Below are 25,029 nucleotides of genomic sequence, written 5' to 3'. Positions count from 1 at the left end.
TCTGTCTACCAAGACGCTCGTGTCTGGATCGTCGGGACCGGATTCTTCGAAGGGTCGACCGTTGACTTTGTCGCGGGGAACGAGTTTCTTTTTGGGCTCGTCTTCGTCTTCGGGGAGGCGTTGGATGTAACAACGGTGCGTCGGCAGATGGACTTGTTTTTCGCAGATGCTGCATTCGCCCCATTCGCACTTGTGATCGGGGGAACGACGACTACCTCCTCGTCCTGTCCTGCGTTTACATTCGTAGACGTGGCAACACTTCTCACACTTTTTGTGAGTGTCGCAGATGGAGGGGATGCTGAGACTCCACCGTTGCAAGTGGTCGTTGTAGCATCGGTCACCGAAGAATTGTCTGTGACACAATCGGCAGATCTCGGTGGGTTCGGGAAACTTGCCTGGCACTAGGGGTCGTTTTTTCTCGATGAAATCGGGACAGTCCTTTCGTTTGCAGGCGGTGCACCATTGACCGAGGCCGGGATGATTTTTAAAGTTGTCGTGATCGTAGCCTCGATTGCATTCATCGCAGAAGTAGGATTTGCCGAGGAATCCCTTAAATGAATTGCATCCGTCGTAGTGATCGCCTTCTTTGACGAGACGAATGATCTTGGTCGAGGGTTCGGGTCCCGCGTAGATGATCATGTGGGGTGGGTTGATAGACATGACTTTGAGCTGGTAGCCAGGTAAGGCGGCCTGAAACTTTTGCAGTTCGGGAATGCCACAGGGTCCTTCGGGAACGTTGGCTCGACAGTGGAGGTCTTTGGCCAATCGCTCTTGGACAGGATAACCCTGTTTGAGATTGTGGTAATCTTGGTCACGCGAATTCTCGTTTGCATCTACCCAGGCTTTCATGGTTACGATGGCTCGGGCGCAGCAGAGAGTGTCTTTGTTTCGGATGGTCACGCGCGACCGTTTGACGATTCCCCGCACGGCGGCGCAACTCGGCTTGTATCGTTTTCCGTTCCCGCTGCCACGACCTGGGGTACGTATGAAAGTGGTTTCCATGGTAAACGTGTCGTCGGGGGTGAATTCTTCGTTGGAGTTGAGTTTGGCCGCGAGAGACTGGAGATAAGTGTTTAGTCTTTCACTCCCTTCTTCGAATTCGCGCACGGTGAAGGTGGTGGACTGAAAGGCGTGCGTGAAGGCACTGGAATGCATGGTGAAATGGACCGTGGAGTCGGGTGTCAGGGTAGGATCCTGAGCGATTTGTTGCTCGATGGATCGTTGAAGGGCCCGAGTCAATTCTTGGCCTAGATTGTCCTCGCGAGTCACGTCTCTGTGTTGTCTGAGCGTGGCTTCGAATCGTTGTTTGTGGAGGACGTTTCTCCAGTGACGTCGAGCGCCTACGGGTCTTAAGTCGAAGTCTAGGAGGGGTCTTGTATTGTTACCACCACCTCCGGTTTGGAGCATCACTCGGTCGTCGAAGGGGAAGGCTTCGTCATAGGTCCGTCTGTTCTGTAAAAGACAACAAACACAACGTTTTTTAATTAGGCAGTTTTTATTGTCGGGTCTCCGAAAAGAAGCGGGCAACTTCGTGGGTTGGTTTTTCTAAGTTGTCTAATGCGTTCCTGAAACTACTTCCTAGATAGAAACTCCTTTTCTCGCCATGCTTGTTGGTACAATGTCCATATATTTCATAATCCGCCATACAATGTCCATGTATTTCATAATACGCGTCCCAATATCCATATATTTCAGGATCCACGCGACAATTACAGAAGTTTGTGCAGCTTTTAGAGGGTCGTAGTTCTATGTGCCCGTAAAACCATTGTCTTTTCAGTTCGCCATATTTCGAGATTTCTCTGTGAAGGTTTCTCAGTCGATAATTTTTCCTTCTATCGCGTATGTGTTGCCGAGTTGCTAAGTCAAGTACGTAACGCTTTAGTTCTTCCGGTAACCAATCCCAGTAACTCTATGAAAAAAAGATTAGGGTTAGAGTTCTAAAGATTACTTTCTATGGGTACCATTCCTGGCCTAAACAACCCTAACAATACGGTTCTTATACAGTTGTTGTAATGGTCCACGTAGGTTCCGTACATGCGCATTTCCCTATTTCCATTTCGTGAGCATATCCGTTGAACCACTTTGATTGGGCCATGGTCCCATGATGCTTTGATCTTGGCGAAGGTGCGTATCTCGTTACAAAGCTCTTGCCTGATTAAACGCTCGCGTGTCTCGACGAGAGCCTGGGCCTCTCGTAAATGGAGAATGTAAGTCTGCACCTCGGGAGGTAACCAATCCCAGTAATTCTATGAAAAAGATTAGGGTTAGAGTTCTAAAGATGACTTTCTTACATAGGGTACACGTCATACTCACTGCTTCATATTGATCCATAAGTTGGTTCATCTCTTCATCGGTCACTGATTCATGTTGATCCATCTGTTGGTTCATCTCCTCGTCTGTCAGCTCTTGTGCCATGATTTTTTTCCAGCGCTCGATACAAGTCAAAAACTCAGAGTGACTTGAATGGTTCGAACCGATCTTTTTTATACCTACGGTGAAACGGGGTCCAGTCTCCGACCGAGTGGGGGTATAGGGGGTAACCCCCACGACCCGCCCCCAGTCTCCGACTGAGAGAGGTATAGGGGGTAACCCCCACTCGACCCGCCCCCAGTCTCCGACTGAGAGAGGTATAGGGGGTAACCCCCACTCGACCCGCCCCCAGTCTCCGACTGAGAGAGGTATAGGGGGTAACCCCCACTCGACCCGCCCCCAGTCTCCGACTGAGAGAGGTATAGGGGGTAACCCCCACTCGACCCGCCCCCAGTCTCCGACTGAGAGAGGTATAGGGGGTAACCCCCACTCGACCCGCCCCCAGTCTCCGACTGAGAGAGGTATAGGGGGTAACCCCCACTCGACCCGCCCCCAGTCTCCGACTGAGAGAGGTATAGGGGTAACTCCCACTCCACCCGCCCCAGTCTCCGACTGAGAGAGGTATAGGGGGTAACCCCCACTCGACCCGCCTCAGTCTCCGACTGAGAGAGGTATAGGGGGTAATCCCCACTCAACCCGCCCCCAGTCTCCGACTGAGAGAGGTATAGGGGGTAACCCCCACTCGACCCGCCCCAGTCTCCGACTGAGAGAGGTATAGGGGGTAATCCCCACTCAACCCGCCCCCCAGTCTCTGACCGAGTGGGGGTATACCCCCCCTATCCCCTGGGTCTGGTTAACACGTGACTTGGTTGGGCAGATCTTTATAAGGCGAATCCGTGCCGTCCCCGATCTTCACATGACTAGTTTCACGTGGAATGCTTCAATGTGGCTTACATGACGACATTGCGAAATCACTCAAGTCAAACTGGCGGCGTTTTGTTGAGCGATGTGTATCATTCATTGATTTTCGGAAGCGGACACAACATTCCTAAAGGTATTTGAAGTAAATACGAATGTAATTTTACGGTTAGCAAGAAATTAGAAGCGAAAATTTTAGGTAAGTGAGCTTGCATGACCTTCGCCATGTGCTACTCAAATTCAAATTCAAATTCAAATTCCCTTCGGACTGCCGTTTTTCCGTTTGCAATCTCAAATAATTCTTGAATTATGTGTCTTGAATCGTTTTTGGGATCGTAGAGCTCAGGAACTTTGGAAAAAAGCTTCGTTTTGTTGAGTAAACACACTTTTCGAAAAGACGCGTAACTCGATTCGAGTTAATATTCAACTGGCTGTTGCCATGGTGACGGAAATGCGAGATTTTTTTTTTTCTTTTTTTTTAGATTACCAAACGTGTAAAAAGAAATGTGAATTAAAAAATGGGCGGGGCGAGGTTTCGATCCTCGGACCTCTGGCTTATGAGCCCAACGCGCTTCCACTGCGCCACCCTGCCTTTATTAGAAATAAAAAAATCGGTGTGTTTTTTTTTTTTTTTTGTGAAGTTTAATTTATTTAAATTGTTTAAAAATTACTACTAGCTTCCATGAAGGAAAACTTTTTTTCTAGAGAGTATTTTTTATGCTCTTTTAAATGAGATATAGTAGATTATTCTCCTGTAAATATTTGCTGAGATATTAATGAATAACGTTATGACCTTTTCCACGCCCGTTTTAGAACTTGTATTGACCGTCCATTACGAAAGACCATGCCTGCCAGCTCCACCGAAGCGTTAAAACGAAAGAGAGTGAAAACAAGAGAGATTGTAAGAGAGTGGAAAAAGAAGAATCCTGAGAAAGTTCGAGAACAGAAGAGACGATATCGTGCTCGACGCAAGGACGAGGTACGGTTCAATGACATTGCGTGCGATGCTATAAAATCATTAGAAAGGAAGAATGGGGCTAAGAACAATCAAGAGAAAATTCTTCGGAAGCTGTTTAGAGCCCGTATTGTGTTGATCGATTTCAGGCCCACCGCAAAAACCCCAGGGCGGAGTAAGAGGAACCCAGAAAGAGCTAGAGAGTACAAAAGAGAGTGGAGGAGGAAAAACCCCGACAAAGTTCGAGAGTACAAACGAGAGTGGAGGAGGAAAAACCCAGAAAAAGCTCGAGAACAAGAAAGAAGACGTTGGGACCGACGCAAGGACAAGAGGCGTGAGGTGAGGAATGAGGATATGTATGATCCGGATGAAATTCTTAGAGGTTTGTTTCCGGGTTGCTCGAAAACATCATCATCATCATCATCCATCACCACGGCCACTTCTAATGAAAGCGCCATCACCTACGCCTCCACCACGACCGCCGCTGATAAGAGCACAAACACCACTACTGCAACACTACCAGCATCACCCCCACCGCAACGCCGTGGGAGACGATTGTCTTATTCCTCCTCCTCCTCTGACTCTGACTCTGAGCCTGATGAAGGGTTGGTGGCAGAGTTGGAACGCGCGTTAGCGGAACCAGAAGACCCTCCACCGAAACGTCGTGGGAGACGATTGTCTTATTCCTCCTCCTCCTCTGCCTCCAACCCTTTATCAGGCTCAGAGTCAGAGTCAGAGTCAGAAGACCCTGTAAAACGGAGACTTTCCGAAATCAGAAAAAATAGAAAAAAGGCAGAAGAAAATAGAGTGACTGAAATGCAGGAAAGACGGAAACGAATACGAAAAGAACAGGAAATGGAAGAGAGGATCGTAGAAGTGGCTAGGGAGCTGGATCAGATGACATCCATGCTTCACGACATGGGTAGATGGTTCGCGCAGTTCGAGCGCGAAGACACAGTAGAGCAGAACTTGTGTCATCTCCCAGTCTCCAACGACTTTATGGATCAATTGGAACGTTATTTATTTTCGTGTTAAAGAAAAAAGAGACTCTTTTTTGAAAAACAACAAAGCGTGTAACTTTTAATTACAACAACAATAAAAGGTTTTACAATTTCCAACGTTTCTTGGTTTGCATGATTTTCTTAACAATGCGTTCTGTCATGGTTTTACGTCCGGGTAATTTGTCGATGGCCTGGATCATCTTGGTGTCGGCATCCCATTTGTCCTGTAAGTTCTTGGCCCTGGAATAGTCAATGTCGTGTTGTTTGGCCAGTCGGTCCAGACGGTTGATCCCGGGGTCTCCACGCGCCAGACGTTTCTTCAGTTTGGTACCAGGTCCCATGTACTGATAACCGGGCCAATGAAACTCGATCCCAGTCTTGACCAACCATTTTTGGATGTCGATCCCATACCCTCGTTGGCGACGGCGACGTCGGGTACTTCTCCTCGGGGGTGGAGGTGCCTTTTTCCTCTTCTTAATCCGAGTCATAGTCCAGTCCCCTTCTCCAGGGGTCTTCGAAATCTTCCCACCCTGCTAGTAACTTTTCTGCGGCTGACGGTTTGACCTTCTTGTACTTCTTTGCCTTGCCTTTGGGACTGTAACCACCGTCGTCGTAGTCGATACCGAGTGATTTCAGTACACGTCTTGCTCTATCGGAGATGGGTGCTTTTTTCTTGGACGATAGGGGAGTTTTACCTAGCGTGACTGGTTTGGGTGGAATGGTAGGTTTGGGGGTTTTCTTCTCCTTTTTAAAACCTGACGTGGAGGGTATGGGGGTTTTCAGCTCCTTTTTCAGTCCTGTCGTAGAAAGGGGTTGTGGCGGGATGATCACGGGGGCTGCGGCTGGTTGGTTGACTCCCTTGAGGATCTGTTTCAACAGAGTTTCGACGGGTGCGTCGACCATGCCTTCGGGTTCTGTCGTTCCCTGGTACGAGATGGGACCGCTTTTACCCGTCCGTATACGTTTCACCAGTTTCCCTTCCTCAGAGGCGATGGATTTGGTCATCTTAACGGCCATGCTGTCGGGGATGCGTTTGTCGTTCAGGATGAGATGTTCTTCGGCAGCCAGACGTCCGGCTTTGTTCAACAAGGCATTCTGGCTGATCTTCCCCTTGTAATAATCTTGCAGACGATTGAATTCTTGAACGGGCACCATCATGACTTCGTTCATACCTTCTGACTCAAGGTCGTGTCAGGAAACTCGGACAATTCTCTCAAGGCCGTCTCGTAACAGTCTTGCCAGTACCGTATGGATTCGTCTTTCTTTTCCAACTCGAGTTCGAGACTTCGAACGGTTCGCTTGCCTTTACCGCACTCCCTGCACAACTCGATGCACCCACCGGGCGGCGTGGTATCTCGTTTCGTTTGACAGGTTTGGCAGAAGTCACTGAACTTTAAAGCCATGTATTCTTGATACAGGTCGTGGTACCTCTTGTTCAAGTATTCGTACGAGTCTTTCCATCGGGCTTCGCGACGATTGGCGTCTTGCAACAACTGCACGAGTTTAGGAATGGTATTGTGGGACTCGTCTTCTCTCGGTGGGAAATTGGGTATGACGTCGATCCCCTCCAGCGGGTAACCGTCCTCACTGCGTCCTTTCACCGTACACAACATGCTTTGAAACAACCGTGCAAACCGCTCCAGAACCCCGCTCCGTTTTGGGTGAGGAGATGTTCTCTTCGACGCTTGAGAGAGTTTTTGCGTCTACCCACTTCGCGCAGAACCCTTTTGTCTTTTCAGTTTCCCATAAGTCGTTGCGTTGATGGGGATCCTCTTTTTCAGCACATTGAGAACCATCTCGCTGATGGCGTTGATCTGATCTTTGTCGGCGATTTGTAACATCCGTTGACCTTTGTCCCGATTGGCTTCTTTCAGGACGCGCGTCAGGAAAGGACGTTGTCGTCGTAACCGCTTCATCGTGGACTTATGCGTACGAGCGGATTGGTGTACTCTTTTTATCGCTTTCCTCGACGCCTGAAGGCCGTTTGAAATGGTATCCTGCGTAAGACTCCTTAGATCTTTCCCCTGTTCTTATGGATATGTTTGTCCATTAAACCGAAGGGTCCAGCCAAAGAACCCAAACCCGCTGCTCTCATCATACTCGCCAAATCACCCCCTTTCTGTCTCCTTCGTCTCCTCTTCCTCCGTGCTCGCATGGTGTCGAGTGAGGTGTACGACGGCTAGTCTCGTCCTTTTATTTTCACATGATGGAGCATCAGAACTCTTCGCCCTTGTGTGGAATTTTTTCACCTCGTCTCATTCGTTCCTGCATCCTTTTGGTATGCGCCCGTTCTTGTTTGGCTCTCAGGCTTTCTATGCCTTTGGTGATACCCCAAGCCGCCTTGGGTAAACCCGCCACCACAGTGCCGATCCCTTCTCTCCTTTGGTACCGTCTTCTTTTAGTGGTTTTAGCGGTTTTACGCCTTCTCGAAGACGCTTTCTTTCTCCTCGACCTCTCGGGCATGTTGGTTCTGAATGAAGAGGATGCCCGAGATGTCATTTTATAGCCGCACGTGCCTAAATCGTAGGGCGTAGTCTCGAACGTATCGGTCGTACGTGGGAGATGTGAAATCCGTCACCACGTCGTCCAACGTTTGCATCTTGGTCAAAAACCCATCCAATTCCTCCACGCCACCCAAAGCGTAGTTCCGGAGTTCTGTCAGCGTCTTTTCGTACGTCGTGTAAGCGAATTGGGCCATGTCCATCTTGAACGAATACTTCTTGAAATCGTTCCATCCTTTCAGTAAGGTGACGAAAGCCGTCAATCCTACCACCGTGTACCCGTCTTTCCACACGGATCCCAAGACGATACTCACGGCCACCGTCAGTAAGGCCAGTCCGTTGAGAATGGCATTACACAACTTGTAGTAACCGAACATCTGCCTTCGACACCACCAATACTTGTGGTAGAAAGCGTACAAGATGTCCAAACGTTTCAGGGAATCCAAATCCACCACGGTGTTGAAAGGTTCATCCAATAAACAGACAGAAGTACTCATGACTCTTTTCCAACCAGTGCCAAACGTAGTCTGACTTTCTGTCGGGACGTTCGATCCTTTTAGCTTGTTGCTTGTATTCCCAGATCTCGTCCTTGAAGGCGGTTTCCACGGATTGGTTCAGGATGTCCTGGACTTGTCGGTAACTATCGTACTCGTCCGCGATCCGTTTCATGTCTTCGTGATCCATGCTGGTCGCATCCCAGTAAGAGCGAGAGCATCGACATAGATGCAAAAAGTAGGGGAACCACTCGACTTCACTCCTCAACATCTTGATTCGAATGGTTTTTCATCGACAAGGGGGTCGTCTTTTCTTAAGTCTCACGAGTCTTCGGATCCCTCGACCCACGCCCACTCCCACACCGCCAATGGCAGCGGTCGTTCCAGCTCGGATGCCTGTTTTCACGGCGCGACCACCCAACGCTTTGGCCAATCCCAAGGCAGCCCCTTTACCAATGGGTAACATCGCAGACAGGGCATTCGCAAGAGCACCGCCCCATTGCTTTCTCCTTTTCTGTCGACAACGGCATCTTCTCATGGTTGTTGTTGTTCTCAGTTACGTACACTGGTCGAATTGCGTGTGACGGTAGGACGTTGTCCGTTTTTATAGGTGGTCGTAATTGTGTTGGTGGTTGTGATGCCCGCAATGCGACGACCCGCGGCCGTCTGTTGTTGTTGGCGTAAAATCTCTTCCAGTTGTTGCTGCATCTGGGCTTGGTCGAGAACACTGTCTCCTCGCCTCCTTCTTCTTCCTCCTCCACTCGATCGAATCGACGAAGGCGGTGTGGAGTCACTACCACTTCCTCCGCCTCCGCCTCTGCCTCTTCCACCGCCGCTACCACTAGCGCTACTTCGTCTGCGGCTGCCGGAATCACTGGAGGACGTCGGTGTGTTTTGACGTGGGACGCGTCTCGGTCGTTTCCCTCCTCGAACGGCTCGTGCCAAAGGGGTGGACATTGTTATTCGTGGTGCCCCGACACCTGCCGTGACATTGGCGCGCAACACCGATCCAGCACTGCCGACACCCACCGTGACGTTGGTCTGCGGTGCACCCGAGCCAGCGGTGCCCACTCCGACGGGCGAGACATTGGGCAGGGGCGGTGTTGCCAGTGACGATCGCGGTGAAGGAGGCGTGTTCAGACTCGTACCCACACCCGCGGCAGGCGGAATCGGAGTACTCGTCCGATTCGGTGTCCCCCAAGGCGAATAATCTTCCAGAGCCGAGAAGTTGAAATCGTCACTACCATAAGAGCTCATTTTTATCCATGTACCTTTCTCTTTCTATCTTCTTCTCGGCGAGTTCTCGTTGTTTATGAACCAAATAATCGAAACCTTCACCGTTATATGCGTTGATGGACCGTACTTGACGGTAACTCTCGCATTCCGTGACCTGTCTCATCGGTTCGTAGTCCAGCTCGTGGGGGTTCATGATGTATTTGAGCCTGTTTTTACACAGGTGAATGAATAGCGGAAACCACTCGACCTTGCTCCTCAACATGATGATGTCGCAAACTGATGGCATCGGACGAATCCTTCGTCTTTTAATACGTGACTGAGGACACGTTGATCGTCCTGACTGGCTGGATGAAGATCCAATAGCATGTAACCGTAAGGTCGATCGGTGACCTTGCGAAACGTGTCCAACACCTCCTGCCATTGCGTGGGAAACGATTGCAGAAGTAAATTTCGTATCCCCAACTGATCCCGAGGGTTCTTGAAGGCCGCGATGTAATGCGCGTTTCTGGAAATGGTCTTGGCGAATTTTCCGTTGGGGAATAGATCCTGACACAAGTAAATCACCGTGATGTTCCGATGATGCGAATGTTTGGTGAAGAGATCCAACACGCGCTTGTCGTTACCACCCTCGTCCATCAGATCGTCCAAGACCAACACACCCCCTCCGAGAAACCATCGGGGTAACTGTTCGCTGTGAGGGATGCCTTCGTAAAACTTGACTCCACCCTTCTTGAGCTTTTGGAAACCGTCTTGCCACGATCCGTAGCAGTAATGAATACTCTTCGGTGTCTGTTGGAACAAGTCGCCGTTCTCCAAGAGCAGTTTGGTCGTGAACACCGTCTTGCCGCACCCCGACGGACCCGCTATCAACAAACTCGACGGCGTGTGAAATTGAAACGCTTTGCGTCGTTCCATGATCATGAAATGGTCCAGGGTCTCAAGACGTTCCGTTTTTATCTGAACAACTTGGCCAATGGGGTCTTGACGGCCGGGATGCGTTTTAACAGACCCAATAGGGTGACCTTACGATTGAAACAGATGGGTTTCTTCTTGGCCCGACTCCTGATCTTGGCCATGGCCCTCTGGGCAGCGGCTCTCTTGGGACGCCCTTTTTTCTTGGCAGGCGCCGATCTCTTTTTTCGAGGTTTTTTCTTCGCGAATTTACTCAAATGTCCGAACTTGTCCTCGTACCAATGCCTCTTTTTCATTCTTCTTTTCCTATCTTCCTTCTCGGAAAGCTTCGGCGTGGCAGGGGCGGCTCTCTTGCGTTTCCTACGCGTGGTCACCGTCGCCGGTAATGCACCGGTGTCCAGGACGGACGGCGGTTGAAAAGACACTTGTCTTTTGGCGGGTTGAAGTATTTTGAGATTGAGTTCTCGTTTTGGCGGTTGGTTTTTCTTGAAATGAGCCTCACTGGGTTGAGGCGTCTTTCCACCCGCTTTTCCATAGCGTTTTTCTAACCTGGCTATCACGTCGTCCAAATGTCTATGCCCTTGAAACTGAAGAGCCATGACTACCACACAACCTCTTTTATTTCGAACAGTTTACTTTATAACAAATGACGCACTCCTCGGGAGGAACCGCTCGTGTCCTGGTGACACGGGGTTTTACAAATCTTGCGCCAGGCCAACTCGTCCACGATCAGATGTTCTACCATGTGTCCTACTTTACGATCGTTCTCCACAAACTCGTTTTTCTTAAAACGATTCAAGAACTCGTTCATGTCCCGACCTTCGGCTCGGTCGATCAGGAACATCAGGGCGTAACCGCCGCAACTCTGGCTGAACAGGGACTGCAGACTCTTGCCGTTGTGAATCTGGTACTTGAAATGACGATCCAACCATTCTTGGATCGGTTCGGCGGTTCCGTACGCGTCCAACGGTAGACCGTAACTGTCCAGGATCTCGCACTTGTTCTTGTCGGCCCACAAAGCGATCCAATGCACGCCCGGTTTGTCGTGAGGGTCCGTGTTCACGATGTAAGCGGTCGGTCCTTCTTGAGGGACTGTCCTGGGAAGCCGATCGCAAGGGACCGTGCCGTAAAAGACACAGCGTAGGGACGGATTCGTCCGGGCCAAATGATCCAATTGTATATTATTCAAGGCTACTTTCTCCATTTTTTCTTCTTCTCATTGGTACACGTCATAGATGACGACTCGGTTCTCGTTGATCTCCAGCAAATTCTCGAATTCGCCGTACAACAAGATAGTCAGGTTTTGTCCAGGATTGGCTCCGAAATCGATCACCAGACGCAGTTCACCTTCTTGCTTGGGGTTCAACACTGGACTGTCCAAACATCCATTGGCCGTGTTGTCAAATACAAACATGTTGCATCTCTTGCCGTCCCCCCAATCCACTTTTCGGACCATGTTTCCTTTTCCCCTGCACAACGCTCCTGAGGCTTGGAGGAATCTGTAGTAACCTCTCTGATCTTTACTGTCCCCATCGTGATCGAGCTCCAAGGTCTCGTAGGGGTATTCTTCACCTCTCACCGATTGTTTGATGGAAGCCAGACTGAATTTTCCGAAATTGAACGGATTGATGGTCACAGTTCCGTTGAAGGCAGTTTGTTTCATCAACAACACCACTAACCGATTAGGTAGCTTACTGTGGAAAGGATTGCTGCACTTGAAATGACGATTGTCGTTGGGATGCGAGTAAGTGCGAATTTCACCTCTCACCGTGGGGTAAGTGGCCACTCTTCCTCCTTTCAGGCTGGTCATGATCTCTCAGTACACCGAGGGAGTCACTCTCACTTGAGACAGGAACAATCTCACTTTCACGTCGGCTTCAGTCAGTCTCAGAGTATCAGTACCATGCCATCGGATGGTCCACAGGGCTGGGGCATTGAAGTACATGTCGATCTGGATCTGCACGCCAGGTAACAGTAATTTGCTGAGATGAAACACTTCCAGGAAAGGTTTGAACCTCAAAGTCATGGCTTCTCCGTCCAGAAACTGGGATCGTCCCTGGACCAAATTCTTGAGATCTTGGGTTAAAGCAGTATATTCAGCGTGAGGAGTAGTAAAATCCATCGCGTTGGCTGTCAATTCATCGGCATCTCCGTCGTCGGGTACACCGAGACAGTTGTACCATCCGCTGGGTGTTAGGATCGATTCACCGTCGTCTCGGTCGTGGTTCAACAGGGTCTCGATGTAGGCTTTGAGGTGGTAAGTATCCGTCTGGGGGCTGATGAGAGTCCCATTCAATCTCACATTGATCTGTTTGAAGAGGGTGTGGGCCAGATTGTTGGCGAGTCCCATGACATCCGCTGTCAACAGATTCGTCGCGTCACTTTTCTTAACGGTCAATTCCACTTCGAAGAAACTCGTTCAAGTCGATAAAGTCTTCTTGCGGATCGACTTGGAAGGTCACGGGGTTGATCCCTGTATTGAATGGGTTGATTCTCACCAACCGTCGAGACGACATGCTGACATCCGTGGGAGGGGTACTGAACATGTTCAGACGAGGGTTACGAACCCCCGCCGAACGGGCATGAGCCACGAGGTCCGTCATCGTCTACGTCGTCGTCTTCGTCTCCTTCTCAGGGCCGACTGCACCCAACGATAGTTCGGGCGTTTTGATCGGGACGGGAAGATCGATCCGCCTTTATACGTTCATCGTATCGGGATAAGTCTCACGCGCCTCGAGTAAATGGGATTCATACTCCAAAGAGGTCTTTTCTCACTTTTTTCGCCAACGCCCGTTTGATCTCTTGCGTTGCTTTACGTTTCACGGCCCGTGTCGCTCCTCTCTTAACCCCGGCGAGTCCACCTCTCCAATTGGGCTTTCCTCCCTTGCTGCCCGAATTTAAACCTTTCAGACCTTCCGTGGCCGCCTCGGTGATAAAGTCTCGGAGAATGCCGGGACCTCGTTTCTTGACACCTCTCCAAGCCATGCCGAATCCGTCTCCGGATTGCCTCATTTTATCGGGATGAAATCGTACCAACGTTCCACCGATCATTCTTTCTTAAAGTGTAACGTCACCATCGTATTGCCAGCTCCAAAGGTCGTCAGTTCTCCAGTTGTCTCAGCCACTTGCACTTCTATTATGTCAATGAGGTCTTTGCGCACGGGAATATATTGAATGTGGTAAGGCTCGAAATACTGGACACCCGCACCTCTTCGGATCAAGTTGACTTCTCTCAGTAAATCCGTGACCTGATTTCCCACCACGCCACTTCTAGCCACGTCCGAGTAGACGAACAAAGAGCGCGACCTGTTTCCCACCACCACCTCGAACGCCTTGTTCAGGTTCAGAAAACGCCAATTGCAATAGATGCTGAGTTTCAAATAACTGTTTCCCGTTGAATAGGTTGAGACCGTCCAAAAAACAGGTAATCCATCCGAGTCGTGTAAGTCCCCGACGACACCAATGTTGGGAATTTCATCTTTGAAGAATTCGCTGTGCAAGTTAGGTCCCAGATTATAACCGCTGCCGTTCTTTTCGAGCCATCCCATTTTACAAGCCAGGTCGACATTGATGTGTAATGCAGGCATGTCTTTGATCGGGCGTAAGATGTTTTCGTTGTCCGTGACCAGGTCTTCGCCTTCCCACTTGAACTTGACGTAGGTTCTTTTCCCATCACTCGTGACATATTTGGATCCTAATTTTGGTCCGTTGTACTTGAAGACGCGTTGTCGATCGAAATAGGCGATCATGGATTTCATGAGTCCAACACCGTCCACGTTGTGAATCACCTTCTTGAGGTCCTCCGTATCGAAGTAAGCTTCTCCATACATGTAGTGGCTAGTCAATTCTATGCGTCTCCATGCAGAAAAGGCCAAGGTGACTTTTTTATCAGGATCGTTCGGCGTCAAGGAAGGCAGCCTCACGTGGGCATCCGGCATGGCGATGCTACTCAATCCCACTTTCCATCCTCCGTCTCCATTCAGGCATAAGGAGTGCGGTAACCTGATCTTGAAATGGTTCGGTTTGTTGTCCGGGAACTCGCTCTTACTGCTGTGACTGGGTAAGCTGACGTAAAAATCACTCATCCTTTCTTGAAATGCAACGTGATCGTGGTCACGCCCGACGCAAAGTCCACCAGTCGCCCGTCGTTCTCAGATACCTGCGTCTCGACAATGTCCAAAAAGGTCGTGCGCACCGGTAGATATAGAATGTGTCTCGGTTGAAGGTCGACCACGTCCGGATCGTAACGCACCTGTTTCAACAGGTCCGTGACTTGATTCCCCGTCACCATACTCTGTCCCACATTCGAATACACGAACAAGGAACGACGCTCGTGACCGAACGCTTCCTCGTAACTGCGATCCAGGTCCGTGAACACCCAATTGATGAAACAACTCAAATGTAAGGTGTCAGGGTCGATCTTGTAAAATGTCTCGTCCCCGTCATTCTGCGCTATGATCAAGTCCGTGGCCGTGGGTACGACTTCCGTGGGAAATTCTTTCCTCAGGTGGGGTCCCAAGACGTAACCCGGTCGTCCGTTCTGCAATGTTCCCATCTTCACCCATTTCATCTTCTTGGCCAATTCGATGCCGATGTTCATTTGCGGGTAGACGCGTTTACCATTGATCAGGAGGCTGAGGCACGTTCTCGAATTGTCCAGGACGCATTCTCCATGCTCGGCCCGATGCATGACCGTGTACAGGAATTCGGTGGGATCGTCGGGTTTACTGTTTTTCTTGTACATCGTCACGTCGGCATCCGTTCTAGATCTCAACCTATGCAGGTATCGATCTCGTATCGCGTTCAGTAACTCGGTACCAGTCCTAGGCGTGAATTCCAAATCGCTTTCTCGCGTCACTCCAGAGACCTGCGTGTATAGGTTTATGGAGGCATTCACCATGTCGATCCACCAGATTTCAAACAGAAGAGAATCTTTCAAGTCCATCTTACACGTCGCAGACGGAAACGAGAGGTCGCTGATACCCACTTTCCAGCCCGACTCTCTGAACTGCAACGGGTTCGGCAGACGATTCTTGAAACTGTGGGCCTTGTTGTCCGGGAACTCGCTCGTGCTGGCATTGCTCATCAGTTGCACGTAAAAGTCGTTGGTAGACTCATTCATACTTGAAGTGTAATGTCACCGACGTCACGCCCGATGTAAAGTCCACCAATCGTCCGTCGTTCTCGGCCAATTGCACCTCCACTATATCCAAAACGTTGCTGTGCACGGGTTTATATTGAATCTGATTCGGCTCGTACGTCGTCTTGGTCGGGTCGTGGGGGACTTCTCTCAAGAGATCCGTCACGCGATTCCCCGTGATGGTGCTACGACCCACATTCGAATACAGGTACATGGGACTCCGAGGCGGAGGGAGGTCCGGATGAACGACGACTCCACGATTGTAGGTCTTGGCGTATTCCTCGTCCAAGTAACTGAAGCGCCAGTTGCAATAGGGACTGAGCTGTAACGTCCCGTGACTGTCCAAATTCCAAAATTCACGAGATCGATTGCTGTCATGGTTGGTCCAGTCTTTCTTGAAATCAGACGGGACCTTGTCGTCGGGAAAGATCTTGAGCATGTTCACGTTCAAGTGAACGGAGTAATACGATTCCTCGCGAATCAAACCCAACTTCTTGACCAGTTTAGTACCAAAATACACTCTGGGACGTTTTCGGTCTCCGGACTCGTCGAGGAACGTGTCGGTGTTGTCGATAATCAAATCGTTCCCCTCCCATCGGAACACGGGGTAGTATTTTTTCCCGTTCGGTGCTCGCAGACTTTCACCCGCATGATCCATGTAATGATACAGCCGTTCGTGAAAACGATGGATGAGGTATTGCATGAGAGATTTACCACTCGTCACTTTGTGTCGGTCACGGTTCAGTTCCTTCCCAGTGACGTAAAATGTCACGGGGTAACGATATGGACGCCACGTAATCCCGTCGTCTAGCAACCTGAACGTTTCAATGGTCCAATCCATACCGAACACGTAGTCGTCGTCTTCAAAGTCGTGCGCTTGAGTGACGGGTACTTGATGCAGTCGTGACGGAGGAATCGGGTAAGACACGCTCGCCAATCCCACTTTCCATTCCTTGTCGGATTCAAACAGGAGCGGACACGGCAGACGGTTCTTGAAACTGTTGGCCTTGTTGTCCGTGAACTCGCTCGTGCTGGCATTGCTCAGCAACTGCACGTAAAAGTCTTTCATTTTTTCGTCTTGGGCTTTTGGGTCACGTACAGTCCCTTTTTATCCACCCAACTGTCGTACTTGACTGGCCAACCTTTCCATCGCACCAAGACTTTATCCCCTTTTCGTTTGACGATCTTGTCGATGCGGAACAGATCGTCGTCTTTCACGTCCACCTTTTGCAAATCTTGCGCGTAAAACGTACCCTCCACCGCCATACCGTCCCATTCTTCCAGCTTGTACGTGGTGACCTTCCCAGGACGCACTCGGCGTATCACAAACACCTCTTCGGTCCAACCGGGTAAATACCCTTTCTTGAATTGACGAAACTTCTTGTTCAGTCTCACACGATCCCCGACTTTGAGTTGCGGTTTCAATTTCCCTTTTTTCTTTTTTCCGTAAAGAGTCTCCCACACGTCCTCGCTATTGGCTAAAGTCACTTGATCGGGAGCCATCTTGATACTGCGATGATACGATCGATTGTACCCTCGGACCAGATCTTGTAACACGGGCACATACGTCATCGTATTCTTCACGGTGAAGTACCGGTACATACGTTCCTTCAGGGTCCGATTGAACCGTTCCACCACACTGGATTTCGTATCCCCGCGCGTCAAAAAATGATGAATGCCTTTCTGCTTCATCAAATCCTGAAACGTCTTGTTGTAGAATTCCTTCCCGTCGTCCGTCTGGAGATTGATGGGTTTTCTACCTCCTTTCAAGATCTTTGCCATGGCTTCCGTCACCGCTTTACCCGTCTTGCTCTTCAAGGGCTGGACCCAGGCGTTCTTGGAAAACACGTCCACTACTGTCAAGAGGTAACGATACCCTCGATTGTACCTCGAAATATTGATCACCTCGATCAGGTCGGCCGTCCACTGCTCGTCGATGCCGAACACCACCACCGGGACCGTGGGAAAACGACGACGTCTGGGTTTGTGCAACGTGTACCCCAAATCCTGTTGCAGGACCTCGCGAGCACGTCGTACCGAGATCTTATTGGCCTGGGCGAATCGCGTCAGACCGCCCAGACTACCGGGTCTGGAAGGATCCCGATACCGTCCCAGTAACGTTCCGGTCGAAAGCGGCTTTTGCTTCTTCTTTTGACCTTTCTTCTTCATAGTCGATAAAGTTTGTACACGCACTGTCTCCACAACTCGAAACGTTGCTCCCGTACCTCGAGATACTTCTTAAATGAATCGGGTTGCCGTTTCAACCACAAGATATAAACCACAAAACGCATCACGTTGGGTTCGACGTCGGTATAGTCAAACACCTCCAAGGGCGAATCGCTGAAATGGTCGGGGATGGGTTCACCCTTACCGTATCGCTCGTAGACACTAGTGCACTTGGAACACAAGGTCGTCCAACACCATCGATCGGCTATGGTCGTACACATTCTCGAGATCAACCAACTCAAAGCATGAGACATAATGATTTGAACCCAATTCTTTATTCACACTTTCTTATATGTACAAAAACGTCGTGCCTGATGGGTTCTTACGAAAAATCGACTCTGATTGGATAATACGAAAAAGAAGGCGAAGAAAAGACTTAGTCTGAATCTGTAAAGTAATCAACATGTTCCATGTTCTTAAGATCTCGTCCATACTCATCATCACAGTCTTCCTCGTAGGTATCCATGGCATAATATTTACAATTTCTCCAACAACATTCCCCTTTACCGGGTCTCCACTTCAGGGCTTCCTGCTCGTCCCCCTTCGCATAGAATGCTTGTCGCATACTCTCTTTACACTCACCACACAGGTCCTCCCGATCAGTGTCCATGGCACGAAAGAAAAACCGATCCTTCCACACATCACGTTGATGCATGATATTGTAGATCAACTCTTCCAACTTCAGACACGTTTCCTTGTAATCTCCCTTGCTGAAAGTCAGTAACGACTTCACCATGGGACTCTCGTCTGCCTCCAACACCCGTCGTGATAGGTCACGAGAGAAACGCAAGGGCTCAAACAGATCACGGATGGCATCGGTCATCATGTACGTGAGGTTATCCGTGGCGATCAAACAGGCCCGCTCGGCGTCCAGGGTGGGATCACTACAATGAATGAATTTGAATTGACCGCTACCACTTCGGTACATCACGCGACACCACTCACCGAAAAACAAAAACACGTGTTTGTTCTTCTTCATCATCTCCAAAATCGTACCACCCCAGTCAGGACGACGTCTCATCAAGAGCTGAAAAGACCACAGACTATCGGGTACTCGACCTGACGGTTCGAAGAGATTGTCAAAAATGTACAGGTCCACCTTGGCATCTGGAATGGCGTCGAGATCTCTTAAAGTGTGTACCTTCAGATCCACGATCTGTTCCACGAGGTCCCGAATCTGGTTCGAGTTGCTATAGTAAGTCATCTTGACACCCTCAGACAAACTCGTTAAACTTCTTTCCTTCTCGATCCGCTTGCTTCGTGATCTCCAAGCCCGACAAATGAGGATAGCAACTACGCACACCCCAGTCAATCAAGTGCCTCTGGAGCCTATAGTACAAAGGAGAGACAAGACGTAACTCCAATTCAATTATCCTCGCGTGTAACGGTCTTTCGCCTTCTTTTTCGATTGTATCCAAAACGTCAGAAGCTCGATTCAACTGCTGTCTCAGATCTTCAAGGATCTCTTGCACGTCTCTCTCATCCAAAATCCTACAGGTCATCACCGCGTCAACAGCAAGTCGAGAATGATTCGCTGCGTCCAACGGGCTCCTTTTATACCCGCACCGTGGATCCACTTTCACTCCGTACTTTCCCGGATCACGTGCCCACTTCAGATCCCGCCAATCGGAACGAAGACCGTCACATGATCCCATCACACCACACATCACTGATTGGTCGTCAAAAACGTCCATAAAGTCGAACAACGCATTCCATCACGAGTCACTTTTCAGCAGAAGTCGTCATGGATTCACACGTCAAACCCGTCAGGAAAAAGAAAAAATTGTCCAAAAAGAAACTGGAACTGCTCTTACCCAAGAGAGTGGAAAGAGAAGTAGGAGGTAAACAACTACAATCCACTTTAGATAGATGGTTATTCAAAAAACCTCGTGCCAGACTCCGTTTCAATGAACGCGTCCTCTTCAAAGAAATCACCCCGGACTCGGTCAGTTGGACCACCGTCCCTCTCAAAGGCTTCTCGCGACCCTGGAGCGCCTTTTCGATCCAACGCCAAGAAGTCAAAAGCCAAATGAAAAGTAACCATGACAAGCGAAGGCAAAGACCGACCCCCAAGAACGTGCGAAAAACCACCCACATCCTAGAAACCATGCGACGTGAAAACACCTTGTTGGGATACTAACTCAATCTCTATCTTCACAGACTCAAAGCTACCTGCCATTCAAGGTGGATGCATGACCGTGATCAGAGACTCACCTCCTCGAACCATGCAAGTCCTGGAAGCCATGGGACTCGACAAATTCAAGAAAGATGACCTCGTAGAAGTACCCCCTGAAGTGGACGACCGAGGAGAATTCACCGAAGTCCAAGTGTTGGAGGAATTCGACCCCGATCAGTTCCTGAACCAACTGAAACCACAAGATTCCATCTGCCCACGTTGCATGGTACCCCTGACATACGGAAGCGTGCGAACCCCAGACGGTGGTACCTGGGAATATTACCGATGCCCCTCTTCCAGATTCTACACCAAGTGTTATGTGACCTGTGGCGTCAAAGAGGTGGGCACTTACCTGAGACGCGTCGAAGAACAGACCCACCCCTGCTACAGGAACATCGACCCGGCTCGTTTCCGATGTCTATGCAGCAAGTCCCTGGTCTTAGCCACCTCCCACTCCCAGTCCAACCCAGACAGGCTCTATCTCAAGTGTCCCAAGCGTACCTGCAAGTTCTTTCAATGGATCGACGAATACCCACAAGGAGTCGCCGAAGCCATACTGATTAATGGACAGGCCCCAAACTAAGAAAAAGACAGACAGTTTTTTGTAAAAAACACACTCCGATTTTTTTATTTCTAATAAAGGCAGGGTGGCGCAGTGGAAGCGCGTTGGGCTCATAACCCAGAGGTCCGAGGATCGAAACCTCGCCCCGCCCATTTTTAATTCACATTTCTTTTTTACACGTTTGGTAATCTATCGTTCGCGTCGATCATGGCTCGCATCGTTACTTGGTCACAATGGTTGAAAGTACTATAATAATCGTTTATTGATTGATTGATATCCCGAAGAAAAAGAGGGCGCCGGTCAATAGGACCGTGCACACGTCCCACCCTGTAATAAGTGGAATGACCAATAAAAGTTGTTTTTGTTCTATTTTCAGACTCCATGTCTCGATTTCCTAACCCTCAATGTCTATGGTGCAAGGAAGGATACACTTTCAAACACAGTATCAGAGACTACTTCCTGACACCCTGTTGCGACCAATTCTTTCACGGAACCTGTAAAGCCCTCCACACTGAGCGGTTGAAACCCTCCGAAAGACTCTGCCCTCATTGCAAAGCCGTGAATTTCAGACTGCCTCCCGATGACAACCCCAAAACCAAGTCCTAAAGAGGTAAGCGCTTCGATGGTCTAATGGTTAAGACGTTGAGTTGTGGCCTCAAAGACCCAGGTTCGATTCCTGGTCGGGGCATTAAATTTTTTCTTTTTTATTCCCTATAGAGACGATGAAAAAATCACGCAACAAACCATGTACATTCTCTCGTTAAAGGATCTTTATTAGTGTTACAGGCATGAATAAAAATGTTTTTTCACTCCTCTGATTCTGGTGTTTTTACAATTTGTTTGATAAATGCTCGGTACGCCAACTCGTCTCGGTCCTCCCAACTGCTCTTCCACGCTTCCCATCCGTCCTCAAATCCATCCGACAACTTCTCCAAACACACAGGGTCTTTAAACGAGATGGACTGGTCATCAAACATCTTCTCAGACAGCATTCTTCTGAACCTCATCACCTCATCCGCCAGCTTCACCACCTCTTTCCTCAGAACGACATCCATAGCGTGAGAAACGGCGCATTTCATTATCTTTCCAAGAATACCGTCATGAACAGCATCCATCACCCTCGCGGCAAGTTCTTCTATCTTCTCTTCAGAAACACTATTCACCTTCGTCTCGCTCTCCTCTGAAGACATCTAGTCGCCTAGCTCAAAACAATACTCACTCGACACTCACGCAAACCCTTTTATTCCCATCCGAACCTCGATTTCATGCACGTGACAGCCTCGATCTCATGGATTGGCTATCGCCTTATTTGGACATGCGTGTCACAACCTCGATTTCATATTTCTCCTTATTTGGACATGTTGCCCTTATTTGGGCATGGGCGCCATGTTTGACCCCCCTGGACGCCATCTTGTTTATGCAAATCGAAAATACTGCCCTCTGATTGGTCGAGAGCCTTTTTTAATGATATGCATCGCCTCCTGATTGGTTACCGCCCCTATAAGCGTGCTTTACTACTCGTTTTTTTAACGTGAAAACAAGGAGAACTTAAACCGTCTATAACTCAAGGAGGATTTAACCGTTTGACTTGAAATGTGGAGGATTAATAGAATGCGCACAGAGGTATCTGTTATGCTAGGTATGTTGGCACGCATTGCACTATGACGTCTGTAAGCATGGAAAACTTCAACTGTTAAGTATCTTTATGCACTCTGTCCGAATCAAACCATTAGATTTTCTATGAGATATTGAGGTTAGGTTTTTTGGTTATTTGTTCTGTTTTAGCTATTTCAAAGCGTACAAAAATGGATTAGAAACTTACTGGACTCGATAGAGTGCAACACTTAGCACAGCTAGGAATGTGGGGAGACGACGATGCCATTAAAAAACTAGAGCTGGACAACTTCGGAATGACACAGCTTCCAGAAATCAGTGAAATGGAGAGCAGCACACTGAGGCGATGTCTCAATGTGGCAGGCAAGGGGTACGTGGAAGGCAAGAAATTGGGCGTCAATTGTCTGGAACAGTCTGCTAAAAACCTAATCACGTTAATCAGATTCATCAAGTTGAACGAATTAAATGCCAGCGAAAAACCGCAAACAGACAGAGAGGAAAACCTAGTGAAGATGGGTTTTGTTTGTAAAGACACCCTGAGCTGGTTAATTCAGATTGGAGAAGAGAAATCAAGTAAGGCAGTAAAAAAACCTGACATGGTACACAGAAAAGTTAGCAGATGCACATCGTGGCGACCAGGAAACACTGAAGCTGCTAGACTTCGCCAGGATGCCCTGTCAACATCAAGCCAATAGAGAGCAAACCAAGCTACATGTCCTTACAGGTGGACTATAATAGAGCCAATGAGATTGCCACAGCTGCATGCTACATGGGCAACAAGACTCTCAGAATTGTCAATCAATTAACAATAGCAGTGACCACCTTAATGGCCAAACAATATTACCCTAAAGAGAAAGCACTGACTTCCAGAATTGATGGTCAGGACATGTGCCAGACCCTAGTCTCCAAAATTGAAGAGATTGCATCATGAGTAGACTTCCTGGAGGACAGCCGAAAAGCAGAGCTATGCCAACACCCCCAAGAAATAGAAGAAGTGGAAGATCCCTCTTATCAACCCGATTCTTCCAGTGAAGATGATTCAGATGGAGATGACGACGAAAGTCAGGAAGAACAGAAGGTTCAAGAAAAAAGAAGCCTGGAAAGATACATGTTAAGTACGAGAAAGACATTGCAATCACAAAGGATGGCTTGCTGGGGGATTATCAATTCGCAGCCACATCCTATTTGTGTGCAAGGGAACTTGGCATTCGATCTCTCATGCAAACCTCAAGTCTGGCCCTGAAATACGTGACACAAGTGGGGAAGATGCAATTCTCCATGGACCTCAAAGCAGACAAATAACTCAACGCTGTCGAGGCCGCCAACAAAAACAAGCAAATAGAGGAGCTGAAGCGTAATCTCGAAAGCGTCAGCATCAAGAAGTCAGCCCAAAAAAATAGCTCATCTGAAGAACAGAGAGGCGATGATGAAACAACCAAGAAAATGATGACACAAGAAAGCGCAAACCCGCACAAAAAGAAACTAGCTCAGACAGGAAGAAGAGAAGACTAAGTCCCAGCACGGCACCACCAGAGTCCAGCCAAGCAAAGTCGGATGACCAAGAATTGCAAGGGAAGAAACAAGATTCACCATCGAAAGGAAAGCGCCCAGCCATGAGGTCACATCATAAGAAAGAAGCCTGCAGTGTGACTGGATGCAAGTTCTTTGGGAGTGATCTTAAGCACCACCTTAGGCTGCATGTGAAAAGGGGGGAAATTGCAGAAGAGAACGTTGCGCAGTTCGCCACGATCATGACCACTGGCAAAAAGCAAAGGGGCAAGTCAGAGACCGCTTACAAAAGTGGCAAGAGAAAACCTGGCCGGTTCAGAAAATGGTGCCCAGTGCAGGAGTGCAGCAGTATCCTCTTGAATGTCGGAAGACATCTCATCCAATCTCATGGCATCAAGAAGAACAGCATTCAATACAAAACCTCCTCAAACGTATCAAGCAGTATACTGGTCTGAGAGAGATCTCAATGTTCCTTGAAAAACCCAAACAGAGCGCTGAGGAAACTATGGCAGAAAGCGGAGATGACATGGACAACAAAATGGCCATTGGCAAGCTGGAAGAGGGCCGTGGCATAGCAGGACCATCAACTCAATACCAAGCCGTATATTCTGACAATGACTTTTTCGACCTTAGAAAGCAGGTTGTCAATAGAGCCTATTTTAAGGATTTTAACTTTAACGCCCTGTCGGCTTCGACAACCTGCCACAGACATAGTGACTTTATATACAATTAGTTTTAGTTAGTTTATTGCAATCATATAGTAGATTAACTTAGTAATAGTTCTAGTTAGCAATTAATTAAATAATTAATTTTATTGTAAATCTAAGAATTGTAATCTAAACATTTAATCATAATTTTAAACTTTTAGTAAAGTTAAATTTAAATACACGACCCCACAAGCTTTTAGCTTTAATTATTATCGTGTTTAAATAAAGTTTATCTATCTATCTATCTATGAGAGCCAAGAGGGAGTGGAGGATGAGTCCGAGGAAGATAAGGAACCATCCGAACCTGAGGACCAGTCCGATGTCAGCTTTGACCCTGTTGCTTTCAACGTTTCTGCAGAGCAGTTCTTTACCACTACCATGCTAGAAAACCCAAGGCATAAGTGGTTGACTGGGTTCTATGACTACCTATCTAGACCGGCAATGGGTGACAAAAAGAAAGCAATCCGCCTGCAACATGCCGGGCAAATGAGAATTCTGCTCGACTATATAGACCCCAAAGGCGACGACATCACCTGCTTGGCTCAAGATGAGGGAGATGCGGTGTGGAAGAGATGGGTCAAACCTACTCTGAATAGTGGAAGCAAGAAGGCAGGAACTGTCATCTCATACCTTACAACATTTGAAAAGTTTCTGACCTATGTCACCAACCCACGTTACAACCAGTCTGGACCAGCACTTCATCCCGATTTTATTGATATTTTCAGACAAGTCCTGCCTGAAATCAAAGGATGGCGGTCTACTGTAGAT

The 25,029-nt window shown here is 48.6% G+C and overlaps 4 protein-coding genes, 2 non-coding genes and 1 pseudogene across 6 annotated transcripts; 4 read left to right on the top strand and 3 right to left on the bottom strand.

Annotated features, from left to right (window-relative positions):
- The first annotated feature begins 3,702 nt into the window (after positions 1-3,702).
- On the top strand, positions 3,703-5,218 carry LOC149117175 (uncharacterized). The gene has a single exon (XM_089281010.1). It carries the CDS (start codon positions 4,073-4,075, stop codon positions 5,216-5,218), a length of 1,146 nt encoding a protein of 381 aa, XP_089137136.1. The 5' UTR covers positions 3,703-4,072.
- A 2,239-nt stretch (positions 5,219-7,457) lies between these two features.
- Positions 7,458-8,933, bottom strand: LOC149117174 (uncharacterized). The gene has a single exon (XM_089282825.1). The coding sequence runs from the start codon at positions 8,180-8,182 to the stop codon at positions 7,685-7,687; it is 498 nt and encodes a 165-aa protein (XP_089138951.1). The 5' UTR covers positions 8,183-8,933; the 3' UTR covers positions 7,458-7,684.
- Positions 8,934-15,441: 6,508 nt separating this feature from the next.
- Positions 15,442-16,853, bottom strand: LOC149117173 (uncharacterized). The gene has a single exon (XM_089279292.1). The coding sequence runs from the start codon at positions 16,534-16,536 to the stop codon at positions 15,442-15,444; it is 1,095 nt and encodes a 364-aa protein (XP_089135418.1). The 5' UTR covers positions 16,537-16,853.
- Positions 16,854-18,051: 1,198 nt separating this feature from the next.
- On the bottom strand, positions 18,052-18,915 carry LOC149117172 (uncharacterized). Its single transcript, XM_089282824.1, has one exon. The coding sequence runs from the start codon at positions 18,895-18,897 to the stop codon at positions 18,070-18,072; it is 828 nt and encodes a 275-aa protein (XP_089138950.1). The 5' UTR covers positions 18,898-18,915; the 3' UTR covers positions 18,052-18,069.
- Positions 18,916-20,510: 1,595 nt separating this feature from the next.
- Trnam-cau (transfer RNA methionine (anticodon CAU)) lies at positions 20,511-20,582 on the top strand. The gene has a single exon. It is a non-coding gene; the product is annotated as a tRNA-Met (tRNA).
- A 465-nt stretch (positions 20,583-21,047) lies between these two features.
- Positions 21,048-21,119, top strand: Trnah-gug (transfer RNA histidin (anticodon GUG)). Its single transcript has one exon. It is a non-coding gene; the product is annotated as a tRNA-His (tRNA).
- A 1,117-nt stretch (positions 21,120-22,236) lies between these two features.
- On the top strand, positions 22,237-23,393 carry LOC149117169 (uncharacterized; annotated as a pseudogene).
- The last annotated feature ends 1,636 nt before the right edge of the window (positions 23,394-25,029 follow it).

The sequence above is a fragment of the Orbicella faveolata genome, unplaced genomic scaffold (genome assembly GCF_042242905.1).
Source record: "Orbicella faveolata isolate gen_17 unplaced genomic scaffold, um_ofav_v1 contig_12, whole genome shotgun sequence".
Classification (NCBI taxonomy): domain Eukaryota; kingdom Metazoa; phylum Cnidaria; class Anthozoa; order Scleractinia; family Merulinidae; genus Orbicella; species Orbicella faveolata.
The sequence above is the reverse complement of the archived record's forward strand: the minus strand, read 5'-3'. Positions and strand labels throughout refer to the sequence as shown.